The 11,107-nt window shown below is 43.4% G+C and overlaps 1 protein-coding gene across 1 annotated transcript; it reads left to right on the top strand.

Moving 5' to 3' along the window:
- The first annotated feature begins 405 nt into the window (after nt 1-405).
- On the top strand, nt 406-10,755 carry LOC121445579 (glypican-4-like). Its single transcript, XM_041647718.1, has 7 exons — nt 406-489; nt 1,446-1,611; nt 7,283-7,413; nt 7,504-7,650; nt 9,442-9,578; nt 10,121-10,296; nt 10,389-10,755. Exons 1-7 carry the CDS (start codon nt 406-408, stop codon nt 10,589-10,591), a joined length of 1,044 nt encoding a protein of 347 aa, XP_041503652.1. The 3' UTR covers nt 10,592-10,755.
- Nucleotides 10,756-11,107: the final 352 nt, after the last annotated feature.

Here is an 11,107-nt window from a genome sequence, read left to right as displayed (position 1 = left end):
TTGGTTAGCCAGAACTTACTGTACATTAATACACAGTTAAAGAGACTAATTTAATGCTTAGGAAAACATTTGGGAATGGTTAAAACTGTGGAAAAGTCCTAACTCTTTGTAGAGAATGTTGACTTTAGTGTATACAATTACCATCTTGTTGTTGCACGCTTTTCCCCTTTTACGCTGGCATTCTGTTGGGAATAAGCCAGAGAAGGGTGTGTGTGTATGTGTGTGTGTGTGTGTGTGTGTGTGTGTCCACATGCACCAGATAGACAGCACCATCCTGTTCCTGTTCCTAAGGGCTCTGTTGATAAGTGATATCCAAAGCAACACACCAGAGCAGGTGACATCCATTGCCAGCCACCCTGCATCCCAGTATTTGCTCCCTGCTGTAGTATCTGCTTCTAAAAGCCTATGCTTGAGGAACTAGTTGCTGATGAGAGTGAAGAATGCACCAATCCTCTGATAAAGGCTCCAAAAGAGAAGAGGGCAGAGAGAGTAAGCCAGGAACTTGGAGTTAGCCGCCAGCATATGACACCTAGCTGGGATCCTTTCTTACCATTGATGGAAATGAAGAATGGGATGGAATTGGCTCTTTCATGGTCCTAAACAGTTTCATCCGACCCAACAAGAAAGATGACAGTAAATGCTGTTTATCTTAGAGGGTGGCTAGCCTAGTCTGATTTGAGTAGTGATTTTATCTTTGCTGTTTGACTCCTATAGGGTCTCCCGGTTTCTGCTCAATGTCCAGCCCTTCTAAATTCTGACCACATCCACACACTCCTATGCCACATTACTGTCCTAGATTCCTCCACCTTCTCCTAAGAAAATACAGGCGCACCATTCCATTGACGTCCCTGAGATGATCTTCATTTACTTCTCCACTGAAATCTAATAACTTTCTCATAACTTAGCAGAAGCCTCATCACTTTGATTATATGTCACAAGAGCACTCCATACTTGAAACCCTGCAGTGTTTAAAGTTACTCATCTTGCCCTATAGAATGCATGATCTTCACCTTCTGAATGGCTTTTCGATGTTGAACAAAGTATATATGAAGTATCCTTGGGAAAGATACTTGGAGGTTAACGTGCAAAGGGCAGTCTTGGACTCAGTATTTGAATACAAGTTGTACCTATGTCTCAGTCTGGTACTGAAAAGCAGGGATTGCAGCAAGGTCTTGAGGTCTACCATCAGCAGCGCTAAACGAAGAAAGACTAGAACTTACATTGACCTCACTCACCCCACCCCTAACTCAGCTTTCTGGCACCTGTCTTCCACTTGTCCAATTCTTATTCTAATCCACTTCCATGGGAGTCCAGCCTCCTAATTGAGAACACTCTTAATTCATCCCGAAGTTCCCGGATGATCCTCCAATGTCAGTTGTGTCTCCTTTAACCCAACTGTGGCTTTCTTTCTTTCTTTTTTTTTTGTGTGTCTTGTCACACATTAGGTGAACCCCACAGCCCAGTGCACGGAAGCGCTGCTGAAGATGATCTACTGTTCCCACTGCCAGGGCCTGGTGTCTGTGAAGCCCTGTTACAACTACTGCTCTAACATCATGAGAGGCTGTTTGGCCAACCAAGGAGACCTCAATTTTGAGTGGAACAATTTCATAGGTGAGCGAGCCATTGATGTATTTGTTTTACTAGCCATGACTCTACTTCTTGCCACAAGGACTGTTGTAATTGCCAGCTCTGAGATTTTTCCTTTCGTTTTAATGGGAAATGTTTGGCAGAGTTCTGGCTGTGCTGCGCTCAGTACTTGGAGGTAGTAAAATCAGCACTGCCAGTCAGTGTCCTCTTGAACTACTGGTGGCATTGCAGAAGACAGTTAGATGCACCGCTTTGAATGCAGCAGGAGGTATCTTTTTGATATTTCCTGTGAAATTCTCAGGTTTAGCACTCATCCTAGGTCTGTTCATGTTCAATCTGATGTACAGTCTTCACAGAGCTATGAAAGGAGCTTTGAAGATTCTCTCTTGGGCTGGGCAGGTGGTCCGTTGGTAAAGTGCTTGTTTTGCTAGAACAAGGGCCTATGTTTGATCTCCACAATCAGAAAAAAAGCTAGGTGTGGTGGAGCACTGGTAATCCTAGGGCTTGGGAGGTAGAGACAATCAGCCTAGCACAAGTTCTGTGCTCCAGGCCAGTGAGAGACCCTTTATCAAAAAATAAAAATTAAGGTGACAGTACCATTCTTAGGGATCCTGATGTTAGCCTCTGGCACAACCCCTGCCCCTACACACAACCTCCCCCCAACACTATAGTCTTTTACATATTTTACATGTCACCCAAATCTTTGGCAAACTGACCAGATGCCCATTTCACCATCAGATCTGAAGAACTCTGATGTGGAAAATTACAAGATTTGTTTTTGTAGGGACTTAGCCCTGGTAGAGTCCTCTTATGAGAGTGGATGTTGAGTCTGTTGATTTCTGCCAATTAGGAAGCCATTACTAGAACCCAGACAGCACTGCAAACCGTCTAGGTTCTGAGAAGGCCAGTTATGATTTCGGGGAAAAACATTAGCCTGATTTAAAGAGCCTGCAGCCTTCTACATTAGTGCCCATTGTGCACGCCATTCCTGAAACCTCCCTGGCCGCTATTGAGGTCACAAAGGCCAGCATTGGTGGAACAGTACATACATGCTTCAAGAGTACCAGTTCATTCTCATCCCCCCAGTCACATTTGCAGAATTGCACACTGAAATGTCTTTAGAGGAAGCAAGCTTTTGCTAAGTCTTCCATATCATGGGAGCGTGCATGTAATTTGCTGGCTCAGTTTTGCTTTAGTTTGTTGAAGGTTTAAATTTTTTTGGAGTAGAGGAAATTGGAGTAAGAAGATACATTTTAGACTGAGCGAGAGTGAATTGCCATATTAAGTCTGGTTGAAAGTGCATCAATAAATTGGGTCCCACCAATTCTTAAACACAGAGACTGGGAGAAAAAGATGTAAACATTACACTCTGAAGCATACTTGTGGCCTAGATAGCTCAAAGCTGTGGGAACCCTGGGAAACAAATCTTTTACATACAGAAAAATAGAATCTCATGAAAGGGGAAACATAAACACAAGTGGTGTGGCGTGCCCAGAATGAAACCAGGGGAGAAATGAAAAATAGCCTATGGAAATAAAGACTATGGTATCGCCCTATCTCACTAAGGTCATCCTCTTCCTCCCCTACCCCAATTATACCCTCCCCATATCCAGTTGAGGAGTTTGTGATTCATTTGCTTTTTCTTCTTAAATTGCGGTTTTGGGTTGGTTGATGTTTTTTCTTCTTTCTTACCATGTAGCCCACACTGGCCTCCAACTCACCCTCCTAGCCCCTGCCTCCGAATGGGTGAAATTGCAGGTGTACTGTCTCACAGGTAGCTAAACTTAGTTCTTAAAGAAAGACAGTGGGGCTTCCTAGCTTTTGAACATAATAGGCTTTTCTCTGAGGCAAGCATACCATACGAAAAGCTTTGGGTGACAGTGAGTTTTACTTCCTTTTCTACCCAGGCACCCTGAGGGCAGTGCAGGGACAATTCCACCTTACGTTCTGTTATTGCAGCCTGTCCAGCAGCAGCCACTGCCAAGGTCCAATCACAGCCTTGTACCAAAGGCCAAATTCCTGCCCATCTTGTCTGCGACCCTCCAGATCCTCAGTATATCAAAACCATACTCGGGCTGACCTGATTAATCTTCAGCCTTCAACTGTTGCTGCGCTTCTTATAGTGTATTTTTAAAATTACATGTGCTATCTGTGAAGAAACGGAATTAAACCCAAGTGAAAATGGATCGGATTTTGGAATTGATTTTTCTGCAGCTATTTTAAATGATGCTCTTGGAGTGACGTAATATGCAGTTGTATGTCAGCATCATTTTTAATGGAGACACTACCCTTTATTTCTAATGAAGCTGATAGAAAAGGCCAGACGTAATAGACATGTTAATCTCCTGTTCTTTTTCATGGATTTTTCACAAGGGTTTAATTAATCTCCTCCACGGTTGTAGAATTCAGTCCCAATTACATGCCTGTGCTGTAAATATTCATATTCTCTCTCTCTCTGGAATTTTTCTTTGCTTTGTAAATGACTGTGCAGTTACTGAGTAGTCAAAGATTTGTTTCATCCCTTTGAAAGTCACATCTTGGGGTTAAGTTGGGAAACTGCCTTCAGCTCTTGAGTCAGGTTGGGAGGCTAAAGATGTGGGTTTCTGATTATTTATTGGAGACACAATGAAAAAGTAATCACTTTCCCTAGTGAGAACGGAATACTTTTTCAACACTGTTTTTTATGAGCATACATTAATTATATATAATAATGGGTTTCATATGATATTTTCATACATGCATATAATATATTTGATCAGACTCATCGCCATTACCCTTACTTGTCTCCTCCCACTCCTGCTGATTCCCAAGAAAGGGATGCTTTTCTGGGTGAATTGGGAGGGGCCCCTTAAAACCAGTGTGTTGAGGTGGTCCTGTGGTTGGACCAGACTCGAGACTCTGTTCTCAAAACGAGCAGGCATTTTCCAAATCAGCCTTGTTGCTGGCTTCTCCGTGTTTCCGCAACGGCATCTGCCTATCACCACAAGTTCTAAGTGCTCAAGTCTTGTCAGCCTTCCTCAGGACTGGTCTAACTTTGGGTCCAAATATGGGAAACCCCTTTGGAAACTCAACCTTTAAAAAATGTCTGCCTTTCCACTACCACCAAAAGAAGCTGATTTTCAGAGAATCATAACTTCTTCACGTGCTGTGTCTCTCTTAGCATTCAGTTGACTCAGAGCCAACCCTGTTAATGTCACATGTTGCTGCCAATGGGAATTTAGTATTGGAATTGCTGACGGGGACACCAGCCAGTTCCTGGCGGAGGCAGGAACAAGTATGATATCTCAAGCATATGAGAATTGTGGCCTCCGTCAACCACAAGGAAAATAAAATACCAAACCAGCCGTCTTTGGTATTTCTCTGGGGGACTAGTGGCGGCTGTCGAAGGGGCGGTGGCTAGCCAATCCTGACTTCCTGCAGGGTTCCAGACAGCTTTGGCTTTGGTCTGTGAGCCACAGGCAGAATAGATCCTCAGTCACATTCTTCAGCTATGCAACACGCAACGCCATGGCACCGGCCCCAACAAAGGCCTGGGTTCCCTCTCCATTCCCAGGCCCTTGTGTATGGCCAGTGGCCCTGAGTTTACAAAGACGCCAAACAGCCAGAAGAATTGGGGTTTATGTTTCCTTTCAGGCTTTCACAAACACATTAGGGATCGATTTGGCCTGCCTTTCCTCACCACTAGGGGAATAAATAGGTAGAAAATCCATCCCGCCCCCCTTCGAAACCTCTGCAGTTGGAAAGTTTGTTATTTATTCATAATATTTTGATTTGGTGCTCACGATTTCTTGGCTTGTGAAAGAATGTGCCTTCTGTATATGGTGGTCCCTCTGCTTTGACAGTGACAAACACATTTACACTGTGCTCCGCTTGTTTGCAAAAGTCGCCTTTCTCTAGCACATCAAAAGCATTTTCCCCCCTTTCTCCTCTAGTACAATGGCATATTCATGCTTTCAGCCTTTACTTAAAGGTTAGAGACATCATTTTATTGGTGCTTACTTACTGCGATTACTCTAAAGCATCACACTGCACAGGAATCTGTTCATGGTTGGCAGCTTCACACTTTCTAAAGTGGTGTGTAGTACTTGTTCTAGATTGAAAGTGAAAAGTTGATAACCAACTTTGATTTCCTTTTTAGGATGATGCTTAAAGCCTTTTCCCACTAGAAAGCTTAGGTAGCAGCTCAGCTGGGGTAGCAGCTGAAAGAGACACCCGGCCTTCTGAAAAGGGACACTCTTTTTTCGTTCTTGACATTGAAGTACCTATAGGAGTAGACAGTGGGGATCTAACTTATGGAGTGTAAAGGAGAAAACACCATTTAAAGGTTAACTATTGAAACCCAGCTGCTATGAGCTGGCATCATGCCTCCAGTTGGTTCCCATCACCCAGGGCAGGTGCCTCACGATCACTTGTAACACCAACTCCAGGCTATCAACCAACTGTGGCTTCACAGGCACCCACTCCCACTAGCACATGCCCACAGACAGACAGACACAAATGCACATACGCATACACACAGCAATAAAAAAATAGTTTTTCAAAAGTTTACTATGTGTCAATAATTAACCCATCCCCTTTTCCCCCGTTTGGGGGGGGGGGTTCATTTCCAAAAGTTCTTCTAATTTTGTTTTTTTTTTTAGAAATATTAACTTTGTTTATTTATTATGTATACAATGTTCTGTCTGTGTGTATCCCTGCAAGCCAGGAGAGGGCACCAGACCTCATTACAGATGGTTGTGAGCCACCATGTGGTTGCTGGGAATTGAACTCAGGACCTTTGGAAGAGCAGGCAATGCTCTTAACCGCTGAGCCATCTCTCCAGCCCAGTTCTTCTAATTTTGTACAAGTTATCAGGCAAAGATACCAAATCATAATCCCCAAAAGCATATATGGGAAACAAATAACAGCTTGCTTTCTTTAAGGAATCCAGCACTTGCTAGGAAATGACAGGGTCCTCAAAAGTCTACAAGTGACTTCCAGATATCGGTGAAATGGACAATGTTTGGCATTGTGTTTTGTCTCGTGATTTCACTGGTATCCCCCCAAACATGCATATCACTACTAAATCAGCTGAGGCCCTCGCGTTTGAAAATGGGGTTATCCTAACCCCAAAGTGGCACGCCTCAAAGTTTCATCGTTTGAAGACATTCGGATTCCCAGAACGCTTTCATTTCTATTATGCAGCTGTGCAAGCGAGGATCTGCAATGTCTCTTTAAAGGAAGTGAAAGAAAAGAATCGGTATGCCAGGATTGTAACTGATTTACGATTTCAACTCTCGTCAATGGAACCTGAAAGGAAAAGATGCCAGGGAAGTGTCTGGGAGAACAGGCATGTTCCTCTGTCCCTAGCCAGACTGTCAGCTGGGTGCTGGCTGACATACGGAAGAGTGAGTTAGCCAAAAGATGGGCGATTCCCGACTGAATTTCCATGCCCCGGAACAAAGCATTCATCTGGCTCCTTCATACTTTAGCGAGCTGCTGAGACGTAATGTGTAGATACAATTTGAAATTATAGAAATAGCTAGAAAATAAGAAAAAACTGGGGAAAAAACTGTGTATTATCTCCTTCCCCCTCTCCCTTCCCCTCTTCCCTCTGAAAAAAAAGCAAAGGCAATAAAACGATCGGGCTGATGGTCAAATCTGAACTAATGATTTTTCTGTCTATGCTGTATTGTCTTTCTCCAACGCTTACTAGACGCTATGCTGATGGTGGCAGAGAGGCTGGAGGGCCCCTTCAACATTGAGTCGGTTATGGATCCTATCGATGTGAAGATTTCGGATGCTATCATGAACATGCAGGATAACAGCGTCCAAGTGTCTCAGAAAGTATTGCAGGCGAGACGCTGGGCAGGACAGCGAGACACGCCCTCTGCCTTGTCCTCTAACATCCCTAATACGAACTCACTTTCCCTGTAGGTTTTCCAAGGCTGTGGGTCTCCGAAGTCTCTCCCGGCTGGCCGAATTTCTCGGTCCATCTCTGAAAGTGCCTTCAGCGCTCGATTCAGGCCTTATCATCCAGAACAACGTCCAACCACAGCCGCTGGCACTAGTTTGGACCGACTGGTGAGTACTTTAGCTGGAATGGGTGTGTTCAATGGTAACAAACTCCAAACATTTGCTCAAAAAATGAACTTTTAGTTGGAAGGCATATATGTGTGAGTCTTTTAGGTGTTTAACTTTTTAATCTTCTTGTATGTGGACGGCAGTAAATGTGCCTCGTTTTCTGTCTCGGAAAGGTCCTATATAGTTGAGGAAGTGTGTTGTGACAAGTTGCATCTCCAGACTTCTCTCCAGTGCCATTGTGAATTTACTGAGCATCTGTTATACCCGCCGCTAGGTTATACACAAGGGGAAGCTCAGGGCAGTAAGAAAGGGCCTCGGATTCCAGAGACCTCAACAAAGGGAGCGAAGTGCCAGTCTAAGCTCTTCAGTAAGAGCCAAAGTAATCTCACAAGTAAACAACCTAAAATCCTGAGTTGATTTCATGTGATAACATTTAACTTGTTAACTCTGTGCGTGGATTTATTTTTTTGACCAATAAGCTAAATAATGCCAATTGCAAACATCTTCACATTATCAGCACCATACCCAAAATACGATCCACCTTGTATTTAAGGAAGCAAAGAAGTATCTGCCAAAGTCCTTGTTCAGGTAGAAAGGACGTCTTTGCCATTGGCTATTCTTTCCTAATCACCTTTTCAAAGGAAATTTCTTCATGCAGTAAAACAACTTTGGTTCAGTTTGTCTTCGTTGGGTTTTAATTTATTTTTTTTTTTAAAAAAAAACCTTCCATGGTGCCTTTTAGTATATAGGATTTTAAAGAGAAGTGGGTTGAGGGCAGAGTGACATGGTCTAGGTTTATGTAAGGTCGAAGTTGATGATGGTAGGATAGGAGAAAAATTTAGGCTATAAACAGGTGATACACGGCAATGCCCTATGGCAGTCTGGGAGTACTAGTGCTGTAGTCGGAGGGAACCTAGAGCAGGAAGCCCGACAGGACACTGATGTGAAAAGAAGAATAAAGCCAGTGAAGTTTTCCTGTTTGCTGGATGCTTGATTCAGACCAGGAAAGCCTGGGGTGGAAAGACTGTGTTACAGGCTGGGATGCCAGTTACAGGAGGAAGTAAAGTAGACAGTAGATCCAGGATCCAGGCATCTCCTTTAGAGTTTACACTTGAACTATTAATTCCTCTGAGTGACTGTTTATTTCTTGGTATTTTCCTTCGGTCTGAACTTGAAACACTGAGTTGCATATAATCTAGAAATGATCAAAAGGCACATCCATAAATAGGTTGGGGTTGGCTTAGATTTTAAGATGGATTTAGGTCAACATTATTTTCTTGCGTTTTTTTATTGCTGTTTTATTTCATGTGTATGGACGTTTTGCTTGCATCTGTGTGTGTGTGTGTGTGTGTGTGTACCACTTGGATTCCTGGTTAAGTGTACAGTTCATAAAAGGGCATCAGATCGTCTGAAACTGAAGTTATAGATAGCTGTGAGCTAGCAAGTGTGTACTAAGAATAAACCCTTGTCCTCTCCAAGAAGAGCAAATGCTCGTAACTACTGAGCCATCTCTCCAGCCCCACTGTTTGTTGAGAAAGTGTGTATATATATATATATATATATATATATATATATATATATGATGTGTGTGTGTGTTGTGTGTGTGTGTGTGTGTGTGTGTGTGAGAGAGAGAGAGAGAGAGAGAGAGAGAGAGAGAGTGCCAATGAGTTTACTTCAGGGTCGTGTACAGAGGCAAGGATGAGTGTTATTTGCAGCCTACCAAGTGCTGGGATCATACATTGTAGTTTTGCATTTCTACATAGGTGAGCCGTTTTTTATTTTCTTCCTTAGGTTACTGATGTCAAGGAAAAACTGAAACAGGCTAAGAAGTTCTGGTCCTCTCTCCCAACCACTGTTTGCAATGACGAGAGGATGGCGGCAGGGAATGGCAATGAGGATGACTGCTGGAATGGCAAGGGCAAAAGCAGGTCAGCCTCCCCCGAGGGAAAGAGCAGCTTCTTCACTGTGATCTAAGTGAAGCAGTTCACTGTGGCTAGTGATGCTACAGAAAGTTTCTAGGTGCCCTTAGGCATGGGCTTTGGCATTTGGGTGTTCTAAAAGGCACCCAGATACTTACAAAGGACTGGACTTGGCAGTAGTTCTACCCTGGTGCTAAGGACTGTTAAAAACATTCAGCGCCCGTGGCCCTTGGCTCAGGGTCCTGGCCTTCTCAAAGCACCACTTCTCAAAAGGTCACATTCTCTTTGATGAGTCCATGTATCCCACCCTGGCATACTCTGTGACTAAGATAAGCACCCATTCAGAGGGTGTTTTTCTTTGCCAGAACAATCGCGCCAAAAGAGGTACAGAAACTACACAGTCCCTAGAGGGAGAAGGAACAATTCGAGTTGATTGCAAATGGAAGAACATCTACTCCACTATGCTGGGTGGAGATGCTAACATTCAGCAAATCTTTGCTCGCCTACATTTACTTACTGCTCATTTCAATGGAATTATGTTGTACTTTCAGGTACCTGTTTGCAGTGACCGGAAATGGATTGGCCAACCAGGGCAACAACCCTGAAGTCCAGGTCGACACCACCAAACAAGACATGCTGATCCTTCGTCAAATCATGGCCCTTCGGGTTATGACCAATAAGATGAAGAATGCTTACAACGGCAATGACGTGGACTTCTTTGATATCAGTAAGTGTTGGTGATTTTGACGTGTGGGGTTTGTTCTTTTCTGACCTGATGAGATGACATGTCCTGAAATCTCTGTTCTCTTTTCAATGTAGGTGATGAAAGTAGTGGAGAAGGAAGCGGAAGTGGCTGCGAATATCAGCAGTGTCCTTCCGAGTTTGAGTACAATGCCACTGACCATTCTGGGAAGAGTGCCAATGAGAAGGCCGACAGTGCCGGCGCCCATGCTGAGGCAAAGCCCTACCTCCTCACTATCCTCTGCCTCTTGTTCTTCGCTGTGCAGAGAGAGTGGAGATAATTGTCAAACCCTGAGTAAAAGTGTTCATCATCAGAGAGTTCAAAGGCACCAGTTCTCACTTTTTTTTTTTTTACCATCCTAGTGACTTTGCTTTTTAAATGAATGGACAGACAGCAACTGTACAGTTTTTACGATGTGGCCACTGGTTTGAGCAGTGTTGACTTTGTTTTCTCATTCAGTTTCTGCTCCTTCAGAAATCGTGTTCAATGTGGCTAACAGTGTAGGTACAGAACCTGTAGTTAGTTGTGCATTTGTGATTTAGCACTCTTCTTTTGTTTTGTTTTTTTTTTCGCTCATTTTATTTGTGGGGCTTTTCTTTTTGAATTATGATCTCACCTTGTTTCTCCCAAGAAAACCAGGCTCCTTTCTTGGCATGTAACATGTACGTATTTCTGAAATATTAAATAGCTGTACAGAAGCAGGTTTATTTATCATGTTATCTTATTAAAGGAAAAAGCCCAACAAGCCATAAAATTTCCATTTATCCCTCTTATTTGAACTGCCTTGTCTGGAGAA

The sequence above is a fragment of the Microtus oregoni genome, unplaced genomic scaffold, assembly GCF_018167655.1.
Source record: "Microtus oregoni isolate MIOR12 unplaced genomic scaffold, Mior012 000213F_008, whole genome shotgun sequence".
NCBI lineage: Eukaryota > Metazoa > Chordata > Mammalia > Rodentia > Cricetidae > Microtus > Microtus oregoni.
Note: the sequence above shows the minus strand (reverse complement) of the source record. Positions and strands in the feature narration are given on the sequence as shown.